The sequence below is a fragment of the Amaranthus tricolor genome, chromosome 2, assembly GCF_026212465.1.
Source record: "Amaranthus tricolor cultivar Red isolate AtriRed21 chromosome 2, ASM2621246v1, whole genome shotgun sequence".
In the NCBI taxonomy this organism is placed as follows: domain Eukaryota; kingdom Viridiplantae; phylum Streptophyta; class Magnoliopsida; order Caryophyllales; family Amaranthaceae; genus Amaranthus; species Amaranthus tricolor.
In genome coordinates this window covers 29,147,504-29,161,665 of record NC_080048.1, presented here as the reverse complement: position 1 = coordinate 29,161,665, position 14,162 = coordinate 29,147,504, and the positions used below count along the sequence as shown (strand labels likewise).

The 14,162-nt window shown below is 33.9% G+C and overlaps 1 protein-coding gene across 2 annotated transcripts; it reads right to left on the bottom strand.

Moving 5' to 3' along the window:
* Positions 1 to 5,524: 5,524 nt before the first annotated feature.
* Positions 5,525 to 13,330, bottom strand: LOC130803575 (protein XAP5 CIRCADIAN TIMEKEEPER). Of its 2 annotated transcripts, XM_057667747.1 has the most exons (12): positions 12,905 to 13,330; positions 10,121 to 10,186; positions 9,961 to 10,025; positions 9,770 to 9,870; positions 9,313 to 9,391; positions 9,157 to 9,233; positions 8,994 to 9,055; positions 8,781 to 8,912; positions 8,631 to 8,684; positions 7,192 to 7,257; positions 6,483 to 6,557; positions 5,525 to 5,850 (listed from the first exon to the last, which is right to left on the bottom strand). In XM_057667747.1, the coding sequence occupies exons 1-12, from the start codon at positions 13,073 to 13,075 to the stop codon at positions 5,800 to 5,802; spliced, it is 999 nt and encodes a 332-aa protein (XP_057523730.1). In that variant the 5' UTR covers positions 13,076 to 13,330; the 3' UTR covers positions 5,525 to 5,799. The 2 variants fall into 2 exon arrangements, with proteins under 2 accessions (XP_057523730.1, XP_057523738.1); XM_057667755.1 differs by lacking the exons at positions 5,525 to 5,850; positions 6,483 to 6,557; positions 7,192 to 7,257 and adding an exon at positions 7,265 to 8,176.
* Between the last annotated feature and the right edge of the window lie 832 nt (positions 13,331 to 14,162).

Below are 14,162 nucleotides of genomic sequence, written 5' to 3'. Positions count from 1 at the left end.
CATGATGATCACCAGGAAGAAGTGTGCGCTCGGCCTCTACGGCCCGTTTGGTAATCGTTACTAATTGGTGGGAATGGTAATGAAATGTTAGTGTAATTATGGTAAAAATATCTCTTGATAAATGGCAAAACCTTAATTTTCCCTTTCTTTGTAGCTTATTATGGCATGTTTGTACTCCATTTTCATTCATATATATGTCTTTTTGTTGGATTTACACCCTTTTTCAGGGTAGCATGTATTTGCCCATGTCTTTGCAGGTTTCGCACGTATTTCTGAGCCAAAACATGCTAGGGATGGTGGTTCCTAAACCCCAAAGGTCTCGTGGGAGGAATGAGATCGAGCCGAGCATAAAAAATAGAATTCAAGCCAAGACAAGGAAGAAAACAAGATTTTAGCAAGAGAACGACCACACGTTCTCTATTGTGCAAGATCAGAAAGTGGAACGACCACCTGTTCCCAAGGGAACGAGTAACCTTGAGCCACAAGTTGTAGAATGAAGATCAGAAAAGGGAATGACCACCCGTTCCCAAGGGAACGACCGACCGTTCCTTTAACCTTGAACAACAACTTGAAGAGTGGAGACCAGAAATTTGAGCGACCATGATCATTTCCAAGAGAACGACCACTTGTTCCCTAAACCTTGAACAACAACTTGAAGAATGGAGATCAGAAATTTGAACGACCATGGTCGCTCCCATGGGAACGACCGATCGTAACCTCTTCGAAGATGGGCTTTTTGGCTTAGGTGCTCTCTTAATGGCACTTTTACATCATTTTGAAGGATTATTCTCTGTTGGGAAGACCTAGGTCACATCATTCTTAGGCTACACTATATAAAGAAGAGGTTTTGTAATATAAGAACACCTTATCTTTTACATTACTTTACATTACTGGTTCTACCTTATTTGAAAGAATCATCATATGCTTTTTAGTTTCTTTCTTCATCTTTGTTCTTAAACCCTAGGTTTTGTCTTCTACAATCAACATTGAAAATCACAAAAATACTTCAATCAAAGTTTATTTTAGTTATATAGTTGTTCAATATATTGGTTTATGGCTAGTTGGGGCTTCTCTTCTTCATCAACCTTCATTGTTGAAGGTTTAAGCTTCAATATTTTTGTGGGTTTTTTATCTTTATTCTCCAACTGTTCTCATCTTTTGTAGGTATCTTATAATACTTCTTCTTAGTTACTATTAATAGTTTAATTGTGTTTTTATGCTTGTTTGTGGTTTTACCATTGTTGCTCAATAGCTTTATTATTTGGATTTTTGTGTTTGTTGATTATTCAATATCTTATTATAGAATCCATTATGATGTTTTTAAGAGAATGAGTAATGAGTAGTTTTCTAGGGTTGGGGTTAACTCAACCCTTGTGATGACTTGATGATGATGAAACTCTAGTTGATTTTAAATGCTTAGATGAGGGGTTATTCTATCCATTGGTTAAGGATTGTTATGATTGCTTTTAATATACCAACGAGAGTTAGATTTTGGGTAATCTAATCTTTGATCCATGGATGAAATCGGATGTGAGCGATCAATAAGGATTGAACCTTGCATCCATCCTCTCATCTAAGGGCTTTATCCTTCACCTACGAGATCGAATAGGAAAGGATGAGCAAGTAGAGGACGATTTATAGCCCAAGCCCTTCATCTTCATTCACGAGAGTGAGAATGGTGAATAGCTTGGAGGCAATCCCAAGACCAATCAAGGATCAGATTGCTCTTATTAGTGCGATTGGTTGCCCTGTAATGACCCTTAAGAAGCTAGAGTATCGCCATTAAATAGTTATCATGAATGAGTTAACCCTACCCCCTATTTATCATTGATTGTTAACCGTTATTTCTTTTGCATACCCTCTTTGTTATCGTTTCCAACAAACCGCTTTTATATCCGACCAATACGCAAAGAAAGTTGCATACCCTTGCTCCTTATGTTCGACCCTTACGTGTTACAACACCGTGCACTTGCGGTAACTCACATGTTGAGATAAATTTGTGTGAACAATAAATTTAATGACCATACTTATTCTCCTTCCACAAGCACATTTTCTGCTCAAAATTCATTCCAATGCATTACCACTTAAACATGTGGTATTAGGTGGTAATGAAAAATTGCAAACAAAAAAACTTTTTTATGATCAAACTTTCATTAACATGGTAATGACAAGATACATATCATGAAAATTTACATTACAAATCATTCTCGTTACCACTATTAAGTACTATTAACCAAACGGACCTCTAGTGTTTTTCCCACATTCCTTCTCTTTTTGTTTTGTTCAACTTTCTTATTATGATTACTTAATACCTAACTATTTACTCAGTACATAAGTTACATAGCTTAATCACTTCTTTTTCATGACTTAATATTATGCATATACTCATGTCCTCAATCCTCATGCAAGCACAATAAATCAAACATTAAGAAACTTTTACATGTAATGTTTTGTTTTGGGTAATGATTCCACCATTGTCTTTAGTTGTATACATGTATTTTCTTTACTTTTTTCTTACTTCCAGATATATAAAAGAGCAAAGGAGTGACAAATTCAAAGAGGCATAAATCTATCAGGAGGAGAAAGCGGAATAAACCTACAATACTAACTAAAATACGCATTTGCCTCTTATCCTTGTTTTGTATGCAAAATCCCACAAGAGCAAACTCAAGAGAAGAAGAGTAAACATTTATCAACAGATGCAAATTTAATGGAGAAGTTGCTTCTGCTATATGAAGTTGCTTTATGTTTAATTAAAACATTTATGATGTCTTACCAAATGAAACAAACAGGATTAAATTTCAAAAATTCTCTAATGAGACTACCAAACATGTGCATCCTCCGGCCCAACCAATTAAAAAAAAAGTTTCTTTTACCTACTAACTCCATACCTTAAAACACTTATTGCAAGACTTAAAATGTCAATATTAAGGCTTAAAACTCATACTTTATGCCTTAATCTTCTTTCTCTAAGGCTTGATTTTTTTTTAAACTAACTACTTCAACAGTTAAAATGTCTATTTTAAAACTTAAAATCTCTATTCTAAGGCTTGGTGTAAGCCTTAACCCTCCTTCACCAAGGGCTTAAATTGCTTACTCCTGCACTTAAATTCTTACTCTAAGGGTTTAAAAATGTCAATTCTTAGACTTAAAAAGTCTATTTCAAGGTTTGTCCATTCTAATTTTTAAACTTATTCTAGCTCAGAGCGGAGGTTTCACCAGTATGACCACTACACAAAAGACTTGCTATAAGGGTTTGAAGCTGTTAATCTTAAGACTTTAAATGTTTATTTCATGATTTAAAATGATAATTTTAAACTTTAAATTGCAAGTCTAAAAATTTCTTTTAAAAAACTTTTTGAAATTTTTGTCGTGTCAAAGATCACACATGTACGAGCACCATACAAGAAGCTCACTGATTAATGTTTACAATTCTAAACTAATCATACCAAAATTACAAATGTTTAAATTTTTATTTTAAATATTTTCAATTCTAGAATAGATCAGGAAGATTGACTAGGTGAGAATTAAATCTAATACTTCACCGGTAAAAGTAGTACTTCCTTTCCTCTCCAACTAAAAAGAGTGTTGATTCTCACACTTTGAAATTTTAATAACTAATTTTTTTGTTTTACCAATTTGACCATAAACTCACCCAAAGCATCCTCCAACTTGGGCTCTATTTAGTTCACCTTAAAAATAATATTTGGTAAGAATCAGTTATAATAAGTTTTAATTAGTTTTAATCAACAAAATTCAACTACAATTAGTATCAGTTACGATAAGTAAAAATCAATTACAAAAAATAAAATTCAATTACAATCAGTTTAAATCAGTTATAAGCAATATAACTCAATAATAATTTATAACTAAAATTCAATTACAATTAGTAAAAATTATTTTCAATTAGTAAAAGTTAGTCACGATCAATAAAAATTAATTTTAATATATAAAAATCATTTAAATCAGTAAATATCAAGTGAACTAAATAGGACCATATTCTTGAATATAATATTTTTGAAAACATAAGATGTGTCTTGTAATATAGAAGTACATAATGAACTAAAGAAAAATATTACATGACGAAATGCGAGTAGTAGCACTTTTTAAAGTTTTCCTCATATAGTAGTAACAAGATTTTAGGTTTACAAATTTCATTGCAAAATCCGTTAAAAAGCATCAAATTTCCCTTAACTTTGATATTTATTTATATATTCTTTTTCCCTCCCACTCTTCTCCTTTGTCGTCAATCTCATTTACTTAATCCACCATTTTTAACCTTAAACCTTATCATATACTCCGGCTAGAATATTCCTGTTACAAACCTCCTAACCATGGGAAATCTAACTACGAGCTTTGTAGCTATTTTATCTAGAAAACTGATTGTTTTTCTCAAAAAAGTCTCGATTTTTACCCCAAGTGTGTCTAAAGATATTTTTAAAATTAATTAACAGATGATTTCTACCCCTTATTTCAGATTACCCTAAAAGACTAAAATCAAAATAAGTATAATCAATTTGCTGCATTTTTAACCTAACGACTGTTCATCATTAATTTGCTGATTAGTTGGTCGATTCGCTGCATCATCAACTTCTACAATTGAACCGCCATTGTTTACTCCCAATAAGTTTCTTTTTGCATATCTTAATTATTTGCATTTTTGATTTGCTTGAACCCATTGATTTAAAATGAAGAATTTGTTGCGGATCGAGTAGAGGGAAGAAAGAGAGGTCGTCCGTCGAGGTGTATTTAGTTTGCTAGTGGTGTAATCTTTATTTAAATCATAATCGGGGGTTTGTGTTTTTATCGATTACAAATTGTAAACCCTATTCTCATTTTGATTGAAATTGAATCTTTCTTCCCCTATCTCAAGTTGGGTTGAATGGCTATTTCTCAATTTCAAAGTCATCTCGAGTCATATGTGAGGTAATGGATTCCTTATTATTTGCTTTATTTAGTATTTGAACCCTTTGTTCGATTGATTCAAAGCTACAACCATTGTAGATGGTCTTCACGGCTTCTGATATTGTCTCTTCGACTAGTCTTCAATCCATTAGGATTGGTGTCCTTTAGTAGTATTCCTTTCTTTATTGGCTATAATGCCTCCTCTTCCTTGGCAGTATGCTATTGCTACCTCGGTTATAGTAGTTTTTTTTTTCCTACTAAAATGGTGGATTAAGTAAATGAGAAGGAAAAAGGAAAAGAGTGGAAAAGAAAAGAAAGAGAAATATAAAAAAAATAAAAATTAACGAGAATCAAATGTTTTTTAATGAATTTTGCTACGAAATTTGTAAAATTAAAACCTTGTTATCATGTGGGAAAAAAATTTTAAAAAGTGTTACTATTTGCGTTTTGTAAAAACCACAATATTACCACGTAGAATTTCCCGATAATAAAAATATAATTAATGTTAATTGATCTCTAACGTTAAGAATGAAAAAAAAAAGAGGAAAAGCTGCAAGGCTGCACAACGATAATGCGACTGCATTACAAGTGGAGAATGTCTCCAAAACTACAGTTGGACTGAAATAATTGAGTCATCATTTTGTCTAACAGCTAAAAGTTTTCCCATGTATTTATATTCACATTCATAACAATGTCAAAGTCATAATCTTCAATATATGGATAATGTTCGGTAAAGTACAATCTAAGCTCAGTTACTACAAACTGAAAAGACAAAAAGATGATTAAACTTGAATACCCTGCTAATCCAAAAATAAATCAGCCAACAATTGTATGCTCGGTGTAGAATTGTTCTCAAAAATCATATATTGTTACAGGATCATTGTCTTGAGTCGATCACTCCCCATGGATTGTGTAACGTTCCCATTTCTTTGTAGGGTCATAAATCTGCAGATGATTTGACAAAGAGTATCAGCTAACAAGAGTATCTTACAGTTTGCTCTTTAACATCAGTTCTATCACATGTTTTTTAATTTTTTGCAAACAAGTGACAATACAGTACAAGGGAAGTACAGAACATATAGAAGCCTCCCAAATTATTTCTTCCCACTGTTTTAGGAAGGGATAGGGCCATATTTGGGGAAAAGTTATGTTAAGAAATGATAGTTGACAACCTCTGGCCTCTGTTTTGATGCGAAATACCCTCAAATCCCATGTGTAAGTGTAAACTATCAAGAAAAATTGGGTTAGCCTAGGGATTAAAGGATTGTCTCACCACGTACGAGGAGGATTTATTACCTCTTCCCCTTTGCTGTAAGGGTTATCAAGCCTACCCCGACAAAAGTGCAAAACATCGAAATTCTAGTGATTAGATCATATTTTCCCATTTCTAAAGTGCAATCATCACCCCTCAGAAAGAAAGTGGAGCTGAGCTTGAATACAGATAGGATGTATTATGATGTATTATCTAAGCCCAAATGACAGAATTGCAGGCTCAAAAATCAAATTTGTAAATGAAAACAATTTTACAAGAAAACAACCACATGTTTTGAATAAACCAAGGAACAGAGAGCAAGTACCTCCCATCTTGATGCAGGGAAAATATGTTTGTTCTTTTCATACCAGTGTCTTTCCACAACTTTACCAGCATGAGACTGCAAAAATACGATGCAAAACAACATTTTTTAGTAAATTATTTCACTCCATAGTAATAACAGGTAATTACATGCTATCAATAAAACTGAAACTGGAGTAGGCCAGAAATATTCAAAGTCGAACCAGAATAATCAAAGCTACCTCGGTACGCATTAACGAAAGTTCACCCACAAGTAGGCCAGAACCACGAAAACTAAGCAAACTGACTTTCGATTGCATTCATCTGAATAGAAACCTTAGGTTCATCTTTCTCCCATACCAGGTCTATCCACTAATTATCCCTCACGAGTTCTGAAATAATTTTGTTTTATAATGTATAATGGTTGCTCATGCTATCGTGCATTTAGGCCCCATTTTGGTTACATGGCCCAAAAGGCACAGATCAACTCATGGGTTAAAACAACCCCCTGTGAAATAAATAATGAACTCCAACCTCCACTTTATCTTGTTCAGTAATCTCTCAACTCTAGGGACACAACAGTCATCGTAATGCATATATTACTGCTACTTACTCATCCATGGAAAGCGGGAAGAACTGATGGTATTACAATATCAGCTTCATTTAGACTGATAACAAGTAGTCAAGAACTTTATAATAGTTTCTAGGAACCAGTTCTCAAATTGATATAATACCTCATCCTTTTCAATTGTTGCATCAGCCGTTGTCCGCACATCCTCATGTACATCAAAATGGAAAAGCTGCGGGAACCAGAAACAGAGATGGGAAGTATGAGTAAGAGGGCATCATAAAACAACATAAAATAAGTCACAGCCTTTATAATTCAAGTCAAATAAACATAAATAGATGAAACTCAGTATTAATGTTACCGAGGAAACATCTTCAGGGTCCAATTTTTAACATGACCAAGCCCCTATTAGGGGTTAAATACATAGTGCAAAAATGCAGTCACAGTCGCGATCACGGTAAAGAGAGTGATTAGTTATCGTAATGCCAAATATAAACCGAAAACATGAAATATTCCTAGAAATGACCCAAAACATTTTTACACCTTTACATCATAAAAAATATCAGTCCATTTACAACGCGGATGATGTGATGCGATGTAGTCTTGTTTTTGCACTAAGGTTGAATACATATGAATTACACCCAAGAATCAAAATCACTGTAACCAGTCAGACTCATATGCGCTCATGTCCACAACAAGGGCCTCGTACAAGAGGAGGAAGTTCTTATTTTAGTATTTTACTTAAGCAAGAAAAGATAGGAAGTTATTTAACCACATAAATGATTGAGCCACAGGTAAGGTAACCTTTAAACTTTGACGCAGTCATGCATTTAGTCAAAAAGTACAATAAAAGTGATCCCGAGTATTCCTGACATGCTTGATGCTTCTATTCAGAAATACAATGAAAAGACTGTTATCATAAAGAATAGAGTTCCGTTATACGAAGGTCAAAAAATATTCTATCAATGAGACAAAATTCATAGGCCGTAGGGCTGATCTACAAACCATTCAACATTTTTTTACTTTAATGCCTTTATGTGGCTCCCACCTAAGCCGGGTTTGAGGGATCAAACTCGAATGTAACTTTACCCTTGTTAGGATAACAAAGAAGATATTTTCATTTGACCCTTAGTAGCAACCATCAATTGCACCTTCAAAAAAACAAAAAGTAAACATCAAAAAAGCTAATGAAAAAGACGAATAACTGAAGAAGCATCCAATTTGTAACTGATACAGATAATATGTACTTCCAATCAAGTAGCTAAAATTTATAAAGCGTTTTTTGATGGTTGGCAGAGTTAGCCAGTAACATTTGCCAGAGTAAGGAAAAACTAGTGCACCTAACTGGAAGCTATCAGGATCCAACTAGGGAATAAGCCATCTGGACAGAGGTAGCAGCATATATGCATAATGCATTCATTTGGACAAGTAGTCTTTGTCAAAGAGATATAACCCAAGAAGGGATACTGATAGCAAAATGACAGTTACAGTATGATAAATAAAATGTGCAAATTGTCCTCGGCAGTCACTACAAATGTTTTGATAAGAGCATAGAACAAAGTAACACAACCTCAAGCAAATTTACATTAAAAATGAAATAATTACCGGTCCACTTTTGCCTCTTGCCTTGTTTATGATCATCTCATAGAAACTATGTTGCTGTAGAACAGGAAAATAGAAATGTGATAAGAAGTCAAGGGCTGGGTAAAAAAAAAAGGAGCTTCTAATTCAAAAAAAAAAGCAAAAATAGGTTACATGTGGAATGATTAGATCCTCTTTTACATAAAGTAGATTTTCCACAGAAGCAGTTCGAACTTCACGGAATTCAGGAGCAAGCTGCTGTTGAACTGCCCTTAAAAATGCCCCAATGGTGTCACCTTTGCGCACCTGCAGAAAAGTTGTGTCAGGAGAACTAGAGACAGCAGTATTTGTACTACAAATAATACACGGCATACAAGTTGCACATACCTGTATTACTCGTCGATGACCTGTTCCGTCCCAATAACTATAGGTAATTTGAAGAGGCTCGTCTAAAATTCAATACATAAACAAAGTAATGAGTAAAGAATATATACATATACATAGGAAGTTAGGTACTTTAAAGATGACATATGTGAATGTTTATATGTACTTTTAATCATTTCCTGCTCACGAAGCCATTGTCTTTTTAGCCTCTCCCTTTCAGCTTGCTCTTCTGCTTCTCTCTCACTGAAAAGTAATGCAAACTAGAAAGCTTCAGATTCAACTCAAAGGTATGCACAAAACAAGAGATGGAAGTTTGACTGACCTATCTGGCAAAAAACTAGTTTCAACAGTAGGGTCCTTGCCCAGTTTTGCACACTTTACTTTGACTGCTTTCTGACTTTCTGCGTGACCAAGCAAAAGCATTAGTAATGGTACACCAAGCACTCAAATTGTATTTAGTCCTATAATTGGAAGAAACTTCAATAACTACTAAACATGCACATTTTTATTATAAGCGCCTTTCCAACAAGGCACCAAGCCACCAAGTACACCATTTATAGGGTTCTACACTTCTCTTCTGCGTAAAAATCCATGCCACAATGATAGTGCATTTGAAGTAAATAATAGTAAAAACCAAACAGATGATTCAAATTTTCAATGGCATCCATTATTATCAAAAGATCTAACAGGCGGATATTTGAACAAGGAAAATAAATCACGTAATCTGATCAATAAATTAACAAAGAATCAACTTCCAAGTAAGCAAAAATCCTCACTACCTTCTTCCTCTTCTTCATTTCCATCATCCAAATCAAACGATAATCGAGCATTCAATTTTTTCTTCCTCTTTTGACGCTTTTCTAACTGAAGTTTTTCTTCTCTGCATGACAAGATAAGAAAGAAAGAAAACTTTAAGGAAGATAAACTACAAAGGGCTCATAAAAACCTGCACAATCTAAATTCAACTCACTCTTCCTGTAGCTTCCGCAGTTTCTCTTTCTCTTCCTCTTCAAATTTATTCTTTATGTTAACCCTCTAACAAAACAGCACATAACTTATGATTAGATAAAGGAAACTTCTCAAGCCTGGAGAGATCAGATAGATCTTCAAAAAGCACAAAACTAGAATACCTTCTCAACATATTCCTCCCTTGTAACAAGACCAACAGTTTCTTTCTTGAATGCAGTCTCCAAAATCTGCAACATTCATTAAGAATATCCAAGAACATAAGATAAATTAAAGAAAACACTATCTTTCGTCTCTTTGCTTTCAAAAAACAAGAAAGGCTATATCAAAAATTAAATCTTCATGAACTGCAAGGCCAATGACAATCTAAATGATCCCAGAAGAACACTCAAAATGCAAGAGCACGATTTCAATACCCAATCTCTCAGCGTCCCTCTCTCTCACACACATACATGGTGGTTATAGCTATATTCAAATAGGTTACCAAACCACGAAAGAAAAAAATAGCTAAAAAACCAACCTAAGAAACAAATAGCAAACAAACCAACCTAAGAAACTCTCTCACAGTAGGTACCTTCAAACACTTAAATGTGGCCAACAAGATCCTAAGGACCCATTAACATATGCGTGACACACAAATAATGGTGCAAAGGTTCTCGGCAAGATAAAGGTCCAGAGGACTAATTAAAGAAATCAGTGCAATGTTTGAACTAAACAACTTCAAAGTAAAAAAATTATCCTTTTTATTAGCTTCATAAAGGAAATTTTTAACTAACTTGAATCAAGCCCAACATGTGAAGCATAGAACTGTCTCTTACTTTACATCAACGCAACACATAAGAAATAGAAAATAAAAGAGCAGTTCAGCAAAGAAAATAAACTTGAGACACTTTCTGAGCATATAAAGAAAACATCATAGTGATTGATGAATGACAACACAATTGGTTAGAGCAACTCTCCCAATTCTAATAGGTACTCACCAGTCTTCATGGCTCTCTATATGACTATATCCCCACCCCCCACCCCCCAAAAAGAAAAGGTGCCAGCAATATCCAAATATGGGGTTGAACTTAACCACAATCAGATTAGTAAAAGTGGAAAAACCAGAGAGATTCATGCATTCTTATCTCTAGTACGTAATTATCAGGAGGCGAAAAAAAAAAACATAATTATTAGCACTACAAGCAGCCTAGAACGAAGAATAACATTAGATGTCATATATTTCCATCAAATATAACATATACCATCCCCAACCACCTCCCCCGTGGCAGTAATGGCTTCCTAAAAGCTCAACAAAACAATGATATTAAAGTTCTAGCACAACAATCTACGTAAATTGCCTTCAAGAATGTTACAGTTGTTACTTGTTAGTTGCAAAATGAAGCTTATGTTTCAAAAGATGTCAAGCAGTAACACTAACTAATCTAGGATGATAGTTTGCACTTTGTAAAGACAAGAATGCCTAGACAGCATACATTAAAAAAGGGTCTACTCCTTTCATAAAACTCCCATAAGCATGGGCCTGCCGCTAATCTACCATTTATATAGATAGAATTCAAATATCCAAAAAAAAAAAAAAAAAAACCTTTTTGTGCCAGAAAACAAATCCACCCATTCGGCAAGATCAATGGAACGCCAAACGAGATAAGATTATTCTCCCATCTTCACATTTAAAGTTAAAAATTTTCTCGTGCAAGCAGTTGTGATTTACATTCCGCCGGGTATATAGTCAAATCTCAATCACAACATTATTGAGTAATGGATGCCATCTAACTAAGTTGGTAAAGTATTGGGCGTTGGCACCCAATATCAAAGAACAAATCTCATATACATCACTGTCTTTCATGGCTTTATAAACTGATTTTACCCGATGTTTGGCTCATGTACATACTATGCAGATAATATTCAACCAACTATAAACACTATGCTACAAATATCATCCTCTGCCTTGACACATCCTCATTTTTTCAAAAAATTCTTCCTGAGTCAAGATGATTGAACAACGACCAAAGTTTCTCTCAAAGTAAATAAAAATTGAGCTCAACAAATGATCTTCAGTTCAAAACAAAACCAATTATTAAGCCTGCACACCGGAAAAAGTTTGCTAGCAACTAGAAACAATAGTATAATATGTGACAACATTAACTTATACGAGTACATCTATTGTTTTCATTCAATAGCAGCTACGTAATCAAATCTGATAACACCATGACTAAAACTCTAAATTTCTGCATTCCTCAAACCTCTTTACTACCTAATGTTTTCCATCATACTCCAACTCAATCTATTCTATTACGAAAATTGATCCTGAAAGTGCATGTTAATTTATACTCGACTCTTAGCTCAAGAAAATTATCATTTTGCATTTATAATACCGACAAATGACAACTACTCCTAATTGTACTCCCGCTAACTATGAGTTCATCATAGGGAAACGTGGATCTGGAGTTCTCACCTATATGAACGGATAAAGTAACACGTGCAACATATCTTCAATATTTTTTGTTCTGGTGTATATATATAGAGCTAAAAGTGCATAAAAGTAGGCATGATTCAATCCCTTATCATCAGGGGAATCTAGGCCCGGCCTGCCCATGCCTAAATGATTTGATAGCAAAGCTCAATTAATATAACCAAAAAGATGGCAGACGAGTTGGTTCAGCATATATGGTGAGGTGAATGTTTTCTCATCCTATGCTAGTATCGAAGATTCGCCACAAGGGTATCTCCAATACACAACATCATAAAAATCCAGAAAATTTTGTTAGTTGATAAACCTAGACTTTCAATCCAAGAAAACACAATACCCCAAATTTCAATTTTAACCAATAGCAAAACCCTAAAGCCTACAACTTAATCAAATATAACCAAAGTATCCTTCAAATGCAAGATTATCAAAACCCAATTCACACAGACATTGAAAAAAAGAGATTAAATAAAAAAGATACCTCGGAAGTGCTAGAACCAAATTGAAGAAGACCAGCTTGACCTTGGGTAGAAGCAGTTTTATTCTTGAGTTCTTCAATTTTGCGACGTTCAGCTTCTCTTTGCTTTTCAAGTCTCCTAATTCTGACAGCATCTTGGGCAGTACCCACATACCCATCTCCCATTCCCGCCATTTATTACTCCCCTTTTGCACTTACAAATTTCTTCTCACACTCCTTCCTCTCAATATTAAAAGGGGAATTGTCGTTCTGTTAGATAACGATGTTAAGGAAGAACTTGGTGGTATGATGAATATGAATATTAGGTTCTCTCCTAGAGTCAGAACTCAGAAGTCTGTGTGCAAATATCTAGTCGGCTAGGTTGCATCAACAACGTAGACCAAAAACAGGTTAAACGATTGACGAGTTTAAATAATTGGATATTTGACAATAAGGGAGACCATATAGATTATAAAACTAATAGAGTTGTATTTAAAAATATAAATTGTTCAAACTTTTTAGAACAATACCATACTAATATATTACTTCCTCCGTTCTATAATACTTGCTATTGATAGTGATATTTTTCCACACAACATGTCACACTCAGTAGCAAGTATTATAGAACAGAGGAAGTATAATCGAAAATTGACAAATTGAGTGAGACAGAGGATTAAAGATGGTTAGTATTTCTGGGTCTATTATGAGTCGGCTATGTTTGCCCCACGACTAATGAATTTATTATTATATTTTTTTATGTTAAATATTGCTACAAAATTCATATAATTTTAACCTTTTTATAAAAGAGATTCTATAAGAGTGTATGTTGAATATTAACTCATATGATCAAAATTGACAGAAAAAATACTCGTTACAACCTGCTAAATTTTTGGAAGACAAATTAGGTTAACAGGATCTCGTTCGAATCAGGTTCGAATGAGTTTTCAAATCGAAAAAAATATCAAGGTCTAATGTTATCCTACATGGTATTGGAGAAATATAGTTGTGAAATTATTCATAAATCTATAAATAGATAAATCGCTTGTGTAGTTGTAAAATTATTTACCAACTTCCGTCGATGAAAACGAAAATGGAGAAAGTCAAATCACTTATATAGTTGTGAAATTATTTATGTACTTCCCTCGTTGGAATAGAAAATGAGAAATGTGAATTAGTTCTTGTTTCAGTTAGAGCAAGTACTATTTTTCCTTGGTAAGGTCATAGTCCCTTTTTTTCCATAGTGGATCATGTAATAAGAATTACTGCAAATTAAATAGAATTA